This window comes from Cuculus canorus, chromosome 25 (genome assembly GCF_017976375.1).
Source record: "Cuculus canorus isolate bCucCan1 chromosome 25, bCucCan1.pri, whole genome shotgun sequence".
Classification (NCBI taxonomy): Eukaryota; Metazoa; Chordata; class Aves; order Cuculiformes; family Cuculidae; genus Cuculus; species Cuculus canorus.
Window position 1 is genome coordinate 1,486,867 of NC_071425.1, and position 14,273 is coordinate 1,501,139.

At 59.8% G+C, this 14,273-nt stretch overlaps 1 protein-coding gene across 20 annotated transcripts in view; it reads right to left on the bottom strand.

Annotated features, from left to right (window-relative positions):
- SRCIN1 (SRC kinase signaling inhibitor 1) overlaps window positions 1–14,273 on the bottom strand; it is an 85,787-nt gene that overhangs the window by 947 nt on the left and 70,567 nt on the right. For 10 of the 20 annotated variants that reach the window (XM_054088290.1, XM_054088292.1, XM_054088293.1 and 7 more), the window contains 8 exons: window positions 13,477–13,789; window positions 12,887–13,136; window positions 12,514–12,668; window positions 12,260–12,412; window positions 11,428–11,556; window positions 8,261–9,493; window positions 6,166–6,303; window positions 249–3,056 (listed from right to left, as the gene is read on the bottom strand). In XM_054088290.1, coding sequence (XP_053944265.1) covers window positions 2,589–3,056; window positions 6,166–6,303; window positions 8,261–9,493; window positions 11,428–11,556; window positions 12,260–12,412; window positions 12,514–12,668; window positions 12,887–13,136; window positions 13,477–13,789 — 2,839 coding nt within the window. In that variant the 3' untranslated portion in view covers window positions 249–2,588. Of the gene's footprint in view, window positions 1–248; window positions 3,863–6,165; window positions 6,304–8,260; window positions 9,494–11,427; window positions 11,557–12,259; window positions 12,413–12,513; window positions 12,669–12,886; window positions 13,137–13,476; window positions 13,790–14,273 lie in introns of those variants that run through there. The other 10 variants (XM_054088304.1, XM_054088296.1, XR_008453570.1 and 7 more) reach the window with 9 other exon arrangements.

Below are 14,273 nucleotides of genomic sequence, written 5' to 3' on the forward strand. Positions count from 1 at the left end.
CACCCCATCACTGTGCACCGTGCACCCCATCACATATCCCTGTGCACCCCATCACCTATCCCTGTGCACCCCATCACTGTGCACCGTGCACCCCATCACATATCCCTGTGCACCCCATCACCTATCCCTTTGCACTCCATCACTGTGCACCGTGCACCCCATCACATATCCCTGTGCACCCCATCACCTATCCCTATGCACCCCATTACTGAGCACCGTGCACCCCATCACCTATCCCTTTGCACCCCATCACCTATCCCTGTGCACCCCATCACTGAGCACCGTGCACCCCATCACTGTGCATCCTCTTGCTCAGGACTGTGCGCCCCCTTTGCTCAGGACCTTGCACCCCAGCACTGTGCACCCCTTTACCAAGCACTGTGCATCCCCCCTGCTCAGTACTGTGCACCCCATCACTGTGCACCCCATCAAACACCACTGTGCACCCCATCACTCAGCACTGTGCACCCCCTTTCTCAGGACTCCTGTGCACCCCATTATCCAGCACTATGCACTCTCTCATCCATCACTGTGCACCCCATCACTGAGCACCCCATCACTGTGCACCCCATCATCTGTCACTGTGCATCCCGTCACTGAGCACCTTGCACCCCAGCACTGTGCACCCTCTTGCTCAGGACTCTGCACCCCAGCACCATGCACCCCATTATCCATCACTGTGCACCCTCTCTTCCATCACTGTGCACCCAATTGCTCAGTACTGTGCACTCCAGCACTATGCACTCCATTATCCATCATTGTGCACCCCTTCACCGAGCACTGTGCACCCCATCACTGTGCACCCCATCATCCATCACCGTGCACCCCAGCACTGTGCACCCCATTATGCATCACTGTGCACCCCATCATCCAGCACTGTGCACCCCATTATCCATTGCTGCACACCCCATCATTCAGCACTGTGCACCCCACCATCCAGCACTGTGCACCCCAGCACTGTGCACTCCCTTGCTAAGGACTGTGCACCCCATCACTGTGCACCCCATTATCCATCACTGTGCACCCCATCACTGTGCACATTATCCATCAATGTGCACCCTCTCACCAAGCACTGTGCGCCCCATTATCCATCACTGTGCACCCTCTCATCCACCACTCTGCACCCCCTCACCCAGTGCCACCCTCCAGGGGACAGGAGATGGGGGTCCCCCACTGTGGCCCCCCCCCAGCGCTGCCTGGGAAGGGGCTTCCAGCACCCACAGCAAAGCCAGGGGTGCAGCAAAGAGAATGGAGACCCCCCCCTAATCCCGATAACCGGAGCGCGCTCCGGGCAGGATGGGTGCCCCGGCGCACCCATGGGTGCTGTGAGATGACTGAGCCCTTTGCACCCCTGTTTGTGTGTCCCTGGGGGGTCCGGTGGCATCGTCCCCTCCAGGACGGTGACGCGGGTGGGGGGTCTGGGGGCAGGTCCCCCTCCCTGGGCGCCGGCAGGACGGAACGGGACACATCCAGCCCTGCGGGAGCACCAGGATGGGGTGGGGTCGGGTGGCACTGGGAGAAAGAGGGGACCCCCCCACCCCACCCACCCCATCCCTAAGAAGCTGCGGCTTTGCTACAGTATTTCACTTTGGTACCAAGAAAAACAATTAAAACAATTAACTACAACGCATCGAGTGAGTGCTATTGCTGCGGGGAGGTGGGTGCTGCGCGGGGCACCCATGGGTGCTGCGTGGCTCAGCACCCCCGGCTCTGGGGAGGGATGGGACACGGACAGTGCCGGATGAGGGATGCGAACTCAGCACGAGGGCGAAGAAGCCGCTCGGAACCTCTCAAAACCACAAAGAGTCTAAAGCAGGGAAGAAAACCCACCCCCTATATATACCAGACGTGAAGAGATTTATTTCTTTTCTTTTCTTCTTAAATATTTATATATATATATTTATATTACGTATATTATATATATATAATATGTAAATATATTTTTTAAAACAATATAAAATGTTAAGACACTTCACTTAAATGTAAAGAGTTGCTTTTTGCAATCCAAAGAAATTGCATCATGAATTTTTTTTGTGGTTCTTTTTCCTTCTTTTTTTTTTTTTTGTGTGTTTTTTTTTCTTTTTCTCTTTGTTATTCAAAAAAAATCTCGTTTCTTCTGTACAAAAATGATCGATATACAAAAAAAGAGGAGGGAAGGGGGGGGGGGGGAAAAAAAAAAGAAGAAAAAGAATAAACAAACCGAACCCAAGGACAAAGTGGTCAACGAAAAGGAGTGATACGATCTCGTGTTTCACTGCGCACACGCACACACACACACACACGCTCGGTGCCGGGGACCCCTGGGACCCCCAAGCTTGGCAGGGTTGGGGCTGCTGCCCCTGGGAAGGACTGTGGGGACACCGGTTGTGGCACGGGGTCCCCATTGGGCACCTGTGCCGGCGCAGGGGACTCCGGGGACCCATCCTGCCCCTTCATCCCCAAAGGCGTTGAGTGTCGCGGTGTGGTTGGAGCCCCCCCAAGCATCACAGCACCCCTTTGCCCCACTCCGTGTGCCCACCCAGGTGCCCACTTAAAGTGCTACGTTCCAACCCGAGCCCGACTCGACCCATATCTGCCCTCTCGGCATTTTACATCCTCAGCCTACGGCCCCGCCGGCACTCCCGGGCACCCCGCGGCGCCTCTCCTGGCTCCCTCCTGCCCAGCCCTCGCAGCGCATCCCGCTCTCGGGGAGCACCGGGGCCGGTGGCCGGTGGGCAACCAGGGGCAGGGACACCCCCTCGGGACGGCACCGAGCCCTCGGCCAGTGAAGGACGCAGCCCGGCCGCGGCGCCGCCCGCCACCCACCGCCGGGACCTGGCCGGAGCGCCGAGCATCCTCTTCTCCAGGCGCGTTGGCATGGCGGCTGCCGGGATGCTCGAGGGCGGTGTGGGATGAGCAGTCGGGTCCGGGGGTGTCTGGGGTATCTTCGGCAGCCGCTGTTTCCCACTTTTCCGCGGTGGGATGGGTGCTGCGGGCGCGGGTAGGGGCGTCGGGCGCTGCCCGGCGTCTTCCTTGCTTGAAGCTGGTGGAACTGGTGGAGTGAAGCTCTGAGAGCTCTTAAATAAACAGAAAATTCCAGGGTGGGAGAGGGAGGGAGAGGAGAAAAACCAAACCAACAGCAACCCAAAACGAACCGAAACGAAAAGGAGAAAAGAAAAAGGAAGGAGAAAGAGAGAGAAAGAGAGAGAGAGAGAAACAGAAAGTGGCTGGTTGGCCATTGCAGAGCGAGATGGGAGACAGAAGTCGGGCCGTGGCGGAGCAGAGGTGAGACACGAGGTCGGGCCGTGGTGGAGCAGAGGCGAGACACGAGGTCGGCCACAGCGGAGCAAGACATTGATAAAACAGAAAGAGAGGGACGGGTGACGATCCCTCCAGGTGCCTCAAGAAGACAAGTCCCAAGGAGGAGGAGCCCAAGGAAGAGAGAAGCCCGGCCCTGGGAGCAGGAGAGCGGTTGGGTGGAGCTGGCAAGGATGCTCAGAATGAGATGGAGGAGTTCCTTGCCCCAAAGGAAGTCAATACGGGGATGGATGTTCTGCCAGATGCGGGTTTTTCTGAGACCGTGGGGGAAGTCTCAGTAGCCTCTTTAGATGGTCTAGCGGCCTAGAAAGAAAAGCAAGATTCAAGGAGGAGGAGGAGGAGGAGGAGAAAGGGGAGGAAAAGTCAAACAGTTTCTTGAAGAAAAAAGAGACAAAAGAAAGGAAAGAAGGAGAAAAAAAAAAACAAACGAGAAAGGAAAAAAACCAAAACAACCAAGAACCAAACAGGAGTTTGTTCCGAAGCAGCATTGAGTTAGGCCTGAGGTCAAGCAGCTGGAAAAGGTCCACCACAAACAGAGCACGAGATGAACGGGTCCCACGCGTTACTGGATGGGAAAGGGACATCCCCGCGAGGAGGAGAGAGACAAGAGAGACAGACGGACACGTGGACAGACAGGCACACACAGAGGCGAGTGGGCAGAGGGGACGGGGGAGAAAGGCGGGGAGGGGACAAGAAGGGCAGTGTTAGACCGGGCGGGTGCGCCACGCGGCACAGCTCCGCTGGCCGGTGCCGGCGCTGCCGCGGATGTGCCGCCCAGGGCAGAGCCTCGGCAGCCCCACGCCAGCCCTGGCTCCTCCACGAGGTGACGGTGCCCACCCTGTGCCCATCACGCTGCTGTGATCACCACCAGCGGCGGCACAGCCCAACCCTACCCACGCAAAGGCTGCTCCAAAGCCAGCCGCGGTGCCGGGAAGGAAGGATAAAACCTCCTGGAATGGGGAGAAGGCTCCTCCAGCCCCCCTCGATCCCAATGCAGTGAGATAATTTGGGTGGAGGTGGCCAAATCCTGCACAGGGAGGGCAACAAGGGCAAAAGCGCTGTGGAAAAGGGGCTCAACCACCCCAGCGATGCACTGGTGGGTGGCAGACGCTGCCATGGGATGCTCCGAGGTGAGGGTAAGGGACATCACGGTGGCATCAGACAGCCGGGATGGTGCTGGTGTGTGGCTTCCAGGGAAGGGGACTTGATGGCCTTCCTGGGGTGCTTGGGAAGATGCTTCCCAGTCCCACGGCGCTCCCGGCACAGCCCTTTCTGCTGTGTTTCTCTGCTCCTCAGCCCACGGAGCAGCCCTGGAGAGGGGATAGATGGAACATCCCACCTCTCCCTGAGGTCCTGATTCTATGGGGGTGTAAAAACCCACGTCCACCCAAATACATTGGGGTGGGGTCTGGCAAGGAGACCCTGACTCGAGGCTGGATCCTGCCCAAGGACATCTCTCCATTGCCCTGGGATCATCTTGGCTGTGGTCATAACAGCACTGGTGGTTCCAAGACAGTGACAGTACTGCCAAAAAGGGGATGGGGGGGGCTAAGCCCTCCTGCCAGAGCTGGGGGGGACTGAGGTGCCCGTTTGGCTCATGCAACATTAACCCAAATTGCATGAAATCCTCCCCAACCAGCTCCAGGCAGCTGGGAAAAACCTTCAGTTGACCTGACAGCATCTATGGATCAATAGAATGAGCAAAATCGGGTTTCATCAAATCACAGAATGGTTTGGGTTGGAAAGGACCTCAAAGCCCATGCATTCCCACCTCCTCCCACGGGCAGGGACACCTCCCACTGGATCCGGTTGCTCCAAACCCCATCCAACCTGGCCTGGAACCCCTCCAGGGATGGGGCACCACCACTGCTCTGGGCACCCTGGGCCAGGGCCTCATCGTGAAGAACTTCTTCCTAACATCTAATTTAAGTCTTCCCCCTTCCAATTTAAGGCCATTCTCCAATTTAAAGCCATTTAACGGGTGTTTTTTTTAACGCCCGCCCCAGGAAAGGGGAGTGAGACACAGAGTGGGGAGGACAGGATGGGGTGAACCCGCTCGTGGCGCTGCTGCTCGCCGCGAGGGCAGGAGGAGAAGGTTGGGAGCAGGGAGAGGGGAGGCGAGGAGGGATGGAGGGCAGCGAACTGGCTGTGGTTTCCTCACCTGTGACCCCAGAGAGCCACCGCCAGCGCTGCGGCATCAGCGGGAACAGAGGGGAGTCAGCCCTGCCGCCCGCAGCAGGATTGGTCCCCAGGGACAGGAGAGAGGGGTGGGTGCTGGGCTGGGGAAGGGGACACACACCATCCCATCCCAAAAGGCTCCTCTTCCAGCTGCTGTGCTCCCCCCACCCTCTCCGGTACCACCCCGTGCCTGCGACACCCCGCTCTTGGGTTGGGGTGACAGTGCGTGGAAGGTCTTGGCTCTCCAAAACCTCCTCAGGTGGGCTGGGGAGCCCCAACCCTGGGATGCAAAACCCCCCTGCGGTGCTCATCCCCACGGCCAAGAAGTTCTGCGAGGACCTGGGGTCCCTCAGGGCAAAGGGACTGTCTGTCAGGGCAGCGGTGGCACAAAGGGCTGGCGGATAGGTGACTCGGGCTTCAGCCTCACACCACACCTGTGATGAGTTTGCCATTCTCAGCACTAAGTTGTGTCCCTGTGCCCTACAGACAGGTACGGAAACCAGCACGCCAGGCACAGATCGAGGCAAGAGCCCCTCCTGCACCCCAGCAGCTGGGATTCTGCACCCCAACAGCGAAAGGAGGCACCGAGAGAGCCCGAAAGCAGCACCCACAGGGTCTCCCCTGCCCAGCACCCACGTCCTTGCCCTGGATAAAGCAGCAAGGGAGATGCTGGAGCTCGAGATAGACTACCTGCTGCTGGCCCTGGATCCGCATGTACTCCATCCGCTGCTTTATGTGCTTGCTTTTGTCGGGGCTGCCCTGCTGGCTCTGCTTCAGCCGGGACGCCGGGTTCACCACCTTCATGGCAGGGATGGAAACACCACCGCTCTGTTGGGACAGAGAATTTAGGGGAGGGGGATTAAAATCGGCAGGCGAAAGCTCACACCAGCACTGTCCGGCAGCGCTGGGGATGGGATGCCTGGAGCTGTGCCGAACCCCCGCGGCACCACCGTGCCCACACAGCCCGTGGTGGCAAACCCAAGCAACGATGAGGCCACCGGCTTCAAGTGCCAAAGGAGCTCAGCGCTTTGGTGAGCTCAGAAATCAGCTACGACTTACCAAGAGCCACTACGGCAACGCAAACGGGGAGTTAGGGGCACACACAGCACACACTGGGAGACCGAGGGCAGGACGGGAGCAGCCCTGCTGGGGCAGGGGTGCCCGGCGAAGAGAAAGGAAAAGAGGCGACGGCAGGCAGAAGCAGATTCCAGGTGGAAACGGCGGCAGTGGGAATACAGAGGTTTTTATTAACTGGCTGTGCACAGATGGAGGTACAAAGACTCGCAAGAGCAGCAGCGAGGGATGCAGGACCTGTACGCACATCCCCTGGCACTGCGGGTCCCTAAAGCGGTGCCTGGGCAGTGCCACCCACCACGGGCTCCCCCTGCGCCCCCCACTGCCTGAGGCACCCCAGATCCTCCCCCTGGCATCACTGCACCTCCTGCTTGCCCTGTGCCAGGTCTGGGCTGGGTGCTGCAGCGGCAAACCCGGCAGCCCCGATAGTGCTCCGGAGAGGTGGAATTGCTGCCCAGATGGCATCTCTGAAAGGAAAGAGCCAACAGGCTGTGGCAGCGAGGCCAGGTTAGTAAATCAGGTTAGTAAATCTCTGTGCTGCCCGTCCTGCCTGCTCTGTGACCCTCACTGGTTCCCCGGATGGGGCACAGGGATTCTATCCCACAGCACAAGGAAATCCATCTCCTGCCTGCGCCGCGCCTTCCCAGTGCCCCAGCATCCCTGCCTCAAGCAGGCACTGCGTCTCAGGCTTCGCAACCAACTCCCAGCATCCTTGAAAGGTGATGCTCGTCCTGCCCACTCCCGCTCTGTTTTTTCGGCCCCGGCTGTGCAGCCTCTCCTGCCATGCCCAGAGCTGAGCTTTGCTTCATGCATACGTGTTCACGTTCCAACCACAGCCATAAATCCATCCCGCAGCTCCGTTTCCAGTTTGCCAGGCTCCGGCAGTGCAGCAGGAGCCGAAAACAGGAGCAATTGCAGCTACACCCACTTGATGGCCCATTCACCCAGCGAGAGCGCCGCACCGGAGCCGCAGCAGAGCCGGGAACTGGGGCTGAGATAATCGCTGCAAATGAAAAAGGAGATTTATTCCCCAGCGCTGACTGTTAATAAAGGAGAAGGCTGACATCGGAGCGGCTGAGGGCGTTTTCCCCTCTTTTCCCAGCTATTCAGCTGCTGTGGATTCCAACAGAAACCAATTTGGATGGCTTCAGGGAGCCCGCGCTGTGATTTAATTAGGAGAAACAGCTGCTGCTCCGCTGCCACGCTCAAACTGCAGCTCCTTAGAAAAGTGCTTATGGAAAATGGCAAAACGAGGGGTTCTGCTTCCTTGCCCAACTCCCTCAGCCCTCGCCAGCCTCACGGGATGCCCAGCACAGGCCCTGGGGGATGCTCTTCATCACTGACCCCATGGGATGCTGATCACCAGACCTGCAACCCAGCAAGCAGCACGCTCAGCCCCAAACCCTGCCAGGACCGAAGATATTGAGCCTAATTTGGTGCTGAGGGATGGGCACCCAGTGGCACCAGCACCACTGAGGGGCAGACGGCAGCACCGCCTGCCTTTCCGCTGCTGACTCTGCTGCCTGCAGTCTCGCTCCTGCTTGTCTGCGCTTCCCCCAGCCCAAGAGACAGGGAGAAAAGGAGATTTGTTTTCCACCTTGGCTCTGCCTGGAGGTAGAGTCACAGAGAAGGAGCAGGTAGAGGTGGAGGAAGAGAGACACCAGAGTGAGTCCGGGGCAGAGCACAGCAAGAGGGATAACAGAAAATAAACCTGCGGAGTGTCGAAGGGGAGCTGCGGCTTGGGGAGCAGAGGTGGCTTGGTCTTGCTTGGAGATGGACTCACAGGAGCATCATCTTTGGCCTGACTGAGGTCCAGGGCGGTCCCATCGTCGTGGCTACCATGTTTGAGATCCCCCACACTGTCCCTGGTCTCCTCGTTAGCATCCGTGGATCCCACTTGTCCTCGCAGTTCCTTACGGAATACAAACTCCACTGAAGGATGGCTGCTGATCTCACTGATGGTTATTTCCAGCTCACGGATAGTTTCTTCCAGGCTATCCAGTCTTTGGTAGGTGCCTTCATAAATCTCCTTGCTGCGTGGAGTCATGGAGCGGTGAGAGGACAGCTGCTCTTTGCAGAGCCCCTCCGCCCTGGCATCCTCCACACCACCTTCTCCGCCGGCAGCTGGAGCCGCGCAGTCCCAGCCTCGCGGTGCCATGCAAACGCTTGGCCTTGAGAAAGCAGTGACCTGCTCCTGGGGATGCTCAGCCCGAGGCTCTCCGCTTCCCCACGGGGCTGGATCCCTGCCCGGGAAAGCTCTAGGATGTGGCACTGAGCACACTGGTGTGCTGTTCTCCCTCTGTGCGTGTTTGCAAGCCCCAGCAGAGGCTCCAGGAAGGAGCAATGCCTCCTGCACGCTCTGCCTGGCTCCTCCTTGGGTGTCTCCATCACCAGGAAGCCAGGGGATGGTGCTGAGCCCTGTGCCGGTGACGGGGACCATCACCTCGCCAGCTCCAGGACCCACGGCTTCTCCTGAGGAACGAGGAGAACCTTGGTGTGAAGTCTTGCCGCTGCCTTCTTCCCTGCCGGCAGCATTCAGAGCAACATCCCTTCCTTCTCCCGCTACGGGACGGCTTGTTTTGTGCTCTGAGAAAGATGGGACCTTGCTGGCTGCGAGAGGGAACCTCCACGTCTCCGCTGCTGCACGGGCACAGCCCCGAGATGGGCTGCTCGGGGGCTGCAGGGCTGAGGCCAGAGGGTACCCAGGTACGGATGGAGATATTTTGGAGCTGCCAGGAGACACACGGCATTTCCTTCCCCCTTTAGGTGTATGCTCCCCTCCTGCTCCTCCGCTGCCGGCCGCCTCCCTGTGCTCCGAGCAGCCCCTTTCCACCCACGCCTCCGGTTCGGCTTCGGGAGACGGCGGTTCGGACACCCACTCGGTGAGCACAATCTGTGGGAGGGAGAAAGCCCTGCTCCCGACGGCTGCCAGGGCCAATGGCTCCTAGGTAGAGAATTCAGACAGTTAAAGAGCCGGGGCAGAGCGGTGGGAGGAAGCGGGGAGCTGCTGGGGAGCACTACGTGGTTGCACACACTACTGGGGTCCCCGACTGCTGCAGGGAGGAGAGATGCTCGGCTCCCTCCTGCTCAGCCTGAGGTCCCAACGGTGCCCACTGGCACGGACACGGAATGGTTTTCTACGGTGCTTAAAGCAAACAGGGTCTGTGAGCTTTGGCAATGACTTGCCTGAAGCTTTTAGCAAAAAAAAGACTTTTTAGCAAAAAATGAGTTGGTGCTGCTGCACCTCTTGAAAGCCTTTGGAAACCCGACTGCCACACTCTGGCTTGGAGTTCATAGAATCCAAGTTTGGGTTTGAAGGGACCTCAAAGCCCATCCAGTCCCACTCCTGCCATGGGCAGGGACACCTCCCACTGGATCAGGGGCTCCAAGCCCCATCCAACCTGGCCTGGAACCCCTCCAGGGATGGGGCACCACCACTGCTCTGGGCAACCTGGGCCAGGGCCTCTCCACTCTTGTCATGAAGAATTTCTTCCTGATGTTTAACCTAAATCTCCTCCTTTCCAATTTAAAGCTATTTCCCCTCATCCTATCACTACATTCCTCCCATTCTGGGATAAACTGGCATGACACTGGTGCAAGAGCCTCGCAGGACACGGCTGCTCATAGCAGAGCTGAAGGCAGAGACTGAGCCATCGCAAATGTGCTGCCAAGGGGCACCAGAGCCTTAAAGTCACCTGGAAGTCACCTGGAAAATGCAGTGTGTGTGTGTGTCCCTGCCCCGTTCCTGTCTGAAGGCAGAGCCGTGCAGTGCCCAGAGGAGCAGAGCCAGCTGTGCTCCCCTCAGAGGAGAGGGAAGGTGAGCTGGAGAGATGCTCTGGCAGGAGAGATGCTCGCTTGCAGCCTCTGCCCCATGCCCAGCTCTGCCCTGGCTTCCACGTGCAGCCGGCGCCTGCACCGAGCAGCGCGATGCAGCAGTTACGCCACGCTGCCGGGTGGCACGGGACTGGCCACAGGGACACGTGCCCCAGCCCTGGGCTCTGAGCAAAGGAAACACGAAGTGCTGGGGTGGCAACAGAGCTCTGAGTCCAGAGCTGGACCCGTCCGACCTCTGAGGAGAGGGGTCCTTGCCCACAGGGACAGGAGATGCTGCTCTGGGGCAGCCAAGGCTGATCCAGCCCCGGTGCTGGGTGTCCCAGGGGAGGGAGGGAGCCAGCAGGACCCTGCAATGCACACAGACCCCCACCCACCACTCAGCTCCCCACTCCTTAGATGCCTTCAGCAGCACCCCCTGTCCTGCTCCCACACCCAGGCATCCCCTGCTCCATCTCATCCACGCTTTGAGCATCTTCCCTTCCTCCTGCTCTCTCCGCCCTGAAGCCCAAGGCTGGGAGGGAGCTGGGCTGCTCCTGCCCCAGCAGCTGGGAGAGGTGACGGGGCTGAGCCCAAGCGGGTCCCAGCAGTCACCAGCCTCCAGCGCAGCTCTCCCGCTTCGCTTGCATCATGCACGTGGAGCGGGGTCTCCCTCGCACAGGGCATGACATGCACCCATCCTTCACAACCCCCTTCCAGGGACACCCTCCCTGGGCACCCAGCGTGGCGTGAGAGCGGTGAGCCCTCCCCGTGCGCTGCCCGGTGGGTGCTGGGGTGGCCCCTTCCTTCCTCCCATCCATGCAGCTGCAGGATCCGGCCCTGCCTGGCGCCGCAGCAGCCCCATGCTGCCGTCGCATGGGTTAGTGCCCGGTCCTGTGCCGTGTCAGTGCCGTACGCGCGGTGGCGGTGAGCGAGGGAGTGGAGAGAAGCCATTAGTTTGTTAAATCAGAGAAAGGAGCAGAAGTGAGTTAAAAGGAGGCGGCAGAGGAGGTTGGTTAAAGTGCAGCCCGTCAGCAGAAGGGATCGTCACTCCAAGTGAGCTGTTACCTTCCATCCTTCGGCTGCAACGGTGGCTCCGTTGGGCCACATGTCTGCGCGCCCAGGGGAGACGGCAGCCGTGAGTGGATCGTAACGGAGCTTGGGAAGGAAAGGGGAGGCAGAGCTTCTCTGAAACACCTGGGGAGTCAAACACGGGGGGTTGGAGGAGGGAGGCTTGGGGGTAATGACAACACAGCCCACGCCTGCAGGGATGCTTGCCATGGTCACACCAACACCAGGGCTCGGCAGCGAGCAAAACATTGACTGTTCTCATCAGCCACAGAGGCATCCCCGTCCCTCTGCCGCTGGCAGCATCACCAGTCTCCCTGCTGGCAAGATAGCTGGTTGCCCTGCCAGCAGCATCATCAGCCACCCCACCTCCTGGGGGAAAACCGGTGGGGAAAAACCATCCACAACCCACTTGGGCACCTTGACCGCAGCAAACCGGGGAGGATGTGGGGCACAGACAGGCTGGGGAGGTTCAGGACAGCATCTCAGGTGGGTTCTCTGCAGGCACCCCGTGTCCAAACCCCAGTGAGCCTCCAGCCGAAGCTGTGTACTGTTAAAAACCACACGAGTTTGGCTTAAAGCCCAAGACTGGATGGAAGTGCCGGAGATGGTGAACCATGCATGCAGCACCTGGACCCAGCGAGGGGTCCGGCAGGGTGCTGCCCATCCCCGCGGCACCGCGCTCCTGCTGGGATAAAGACGCCCAGGGCTGTGCCAATGCTCAGGATGTCATTCCCAACCCCAAGGTGTTCCCCACAGGTGCCTGGAGCAGGGCAGGGTTTGCCTCCTGTGCGGGAAAGCTGGGGCATCCCGCAGCCCCTCCCGCGCTCACCTCCAGCTCCGCTATGATGCGATCCTCATCATCGTCGTCTTTGATGGCAGAGGCGATGATGGGAGGGGTGGATGCCGGCCTGACCACCTCCGACACCGTCCGTCTCAGCTTTACCTGGGGCTTCTGGGTCTCCAGCTCCTCTGACTCAGCTTTCTGCAAGGGGAGAGCAGGGTGATGTGGGGTGGGGGCAGCACCAGGAGCAGAGCTGGTCCTGCTGACGGTGACCAGCTCGGTGCAGCCCAGCAGCTCCTTACCTTCATAAAACCAGACTCCTTCTTGCTGGTGACAATGACTTCGCCGCTGCGGGTTGTGGTCAGCCCATGGGTGGAGGGGAAGCTGCGGCGCGGAGGGGGAGGTGGTGGCGATTTGGAGGGTTTCTCAGTCCGGTACCGTGGCACTGTCAGTTCGTCTGGGCACAAACGATGCTGTGAGGGCACGAGACCTTTCCCTGCCCCTCTAATACAACACCCAGTGCTTCCCACTGCCTCCCCCTGGGCATAAACCTCCCTTCGGGGTAGCACTGCTCAGCCCAGGGAGTCCCACTTGGTGACAGCAGGGCAGGAGGATGAGCAGGATCAGGCACCCCCAGCCCCGGGATCCAGAGGTGGACCCCTCCCCACATCATACCTGAGCCCCGGCGCCCGTTGGGGTCCCCTTTGCCCCCCGACTTCGCTGCGTGCTGCGACTTGGAGGGCTTGTGCTCGGGTGTAGAGGCAGTGCTGCTGCTGCCCGTGGCTTGCTTGTGCTTGGCAGCGAACTCCAGGTCGGGGATGGCCTTCATCAGCTCGGCTTGCGTCTCCTCCAGGAGGCGGTTGATGTCCTTGGCACTGTACTGGGTCAGCGCTGCCCGCTTCTCCTCCCAGTCCCGCTCGGCCGCCTGCCAAGGGCAGACAGAGCCCGCTGCAGCCCCAGCCGCACGGCAGCTTCTCCTGCCCTTGCAGGCAGGATGTGACCCACAACCCTGCTGCCACCCCCCAACCTCCTTCCAAGCCTGATTGGAGTGAGGGGGCAGCTGTGCCCCCCTCCCCGAGCCGCACACCCCCCGATGGGCTCCCAAGGTTGCCAGCATCACCTGGGGCTCCCCACCCTCCAGACACCCCATTAGCTACAAACTCAGCAAAGAGGTTTGACCCGGTTCATATTCCCAGTTTAAACTGGGAGACAAAGGTAGACCCTCTGGAAGAGCCCCCTGTGAGGAACCCACCCCAGGCTCTCACCTCCACGGATACGGCTTTGTCCGCGCTCTTCTTGCTGGGGGTCTCCGGGCCCGTCTGGGTCTTGGCAGGAACCATCTCTGGAGCTCGGGAAGGGTTATTGCTCTTGGAGGAGGGGGTCTGGGTCTGGGAGGGGCTCTGCCCAAAGCTGGGCATGCCCAGGGTCTCGCTGGCGGCCGTCAGGTGGTGGAGGCTCACTGGGGGGCTGGTGGGCATCTCCAGATCCAGCACTTTGCTGAAGTCTGTCTCAGGGGCCACCTTCTTGGGGGACTGGCTGAGGTTGCTGGGGGAGGTCCACACACCCTCGTCCACTTGCCTGCCAGGGATAGAGCGAAGGTGCTGGGCGGCTGCACGGCTTGAGGGTGCGGAACTGCACCCTCTCCGAGCCATCCTAGAAAAAAACTGCTCTCTCGCAACTGAGCATCGTATGGCTGAGGGCACAGGAGTCGGACTCGATGGTCCTTGTGGGTCTCTTCCAGCCCTGGACATTCTACAGTTCTATGAGGGTTTAGGTTCTCTAATGTCTAGGAAGGGGTTGGAGTTGATGCTGCAGCCTCTTGGGGGAGCACACAAACGAGCTCCTCTACCTGGCTGTCCATTTTCATGGAATCACAGAATCATGGAATGGTCTAGGTTGGAAGGGACCTCAAAGCCCATCCAATTCCACCCCTGCCATGGGCAGGGACACCTCCCACTGGATCCGGTTGCTCCAAACCCCATCCAACCTGGCCTTGAACCCCTCCAGGGATGGGGCACCACCACTGACTGCTCTGGGCAACCTGGGCCAGGATCTCCCCACC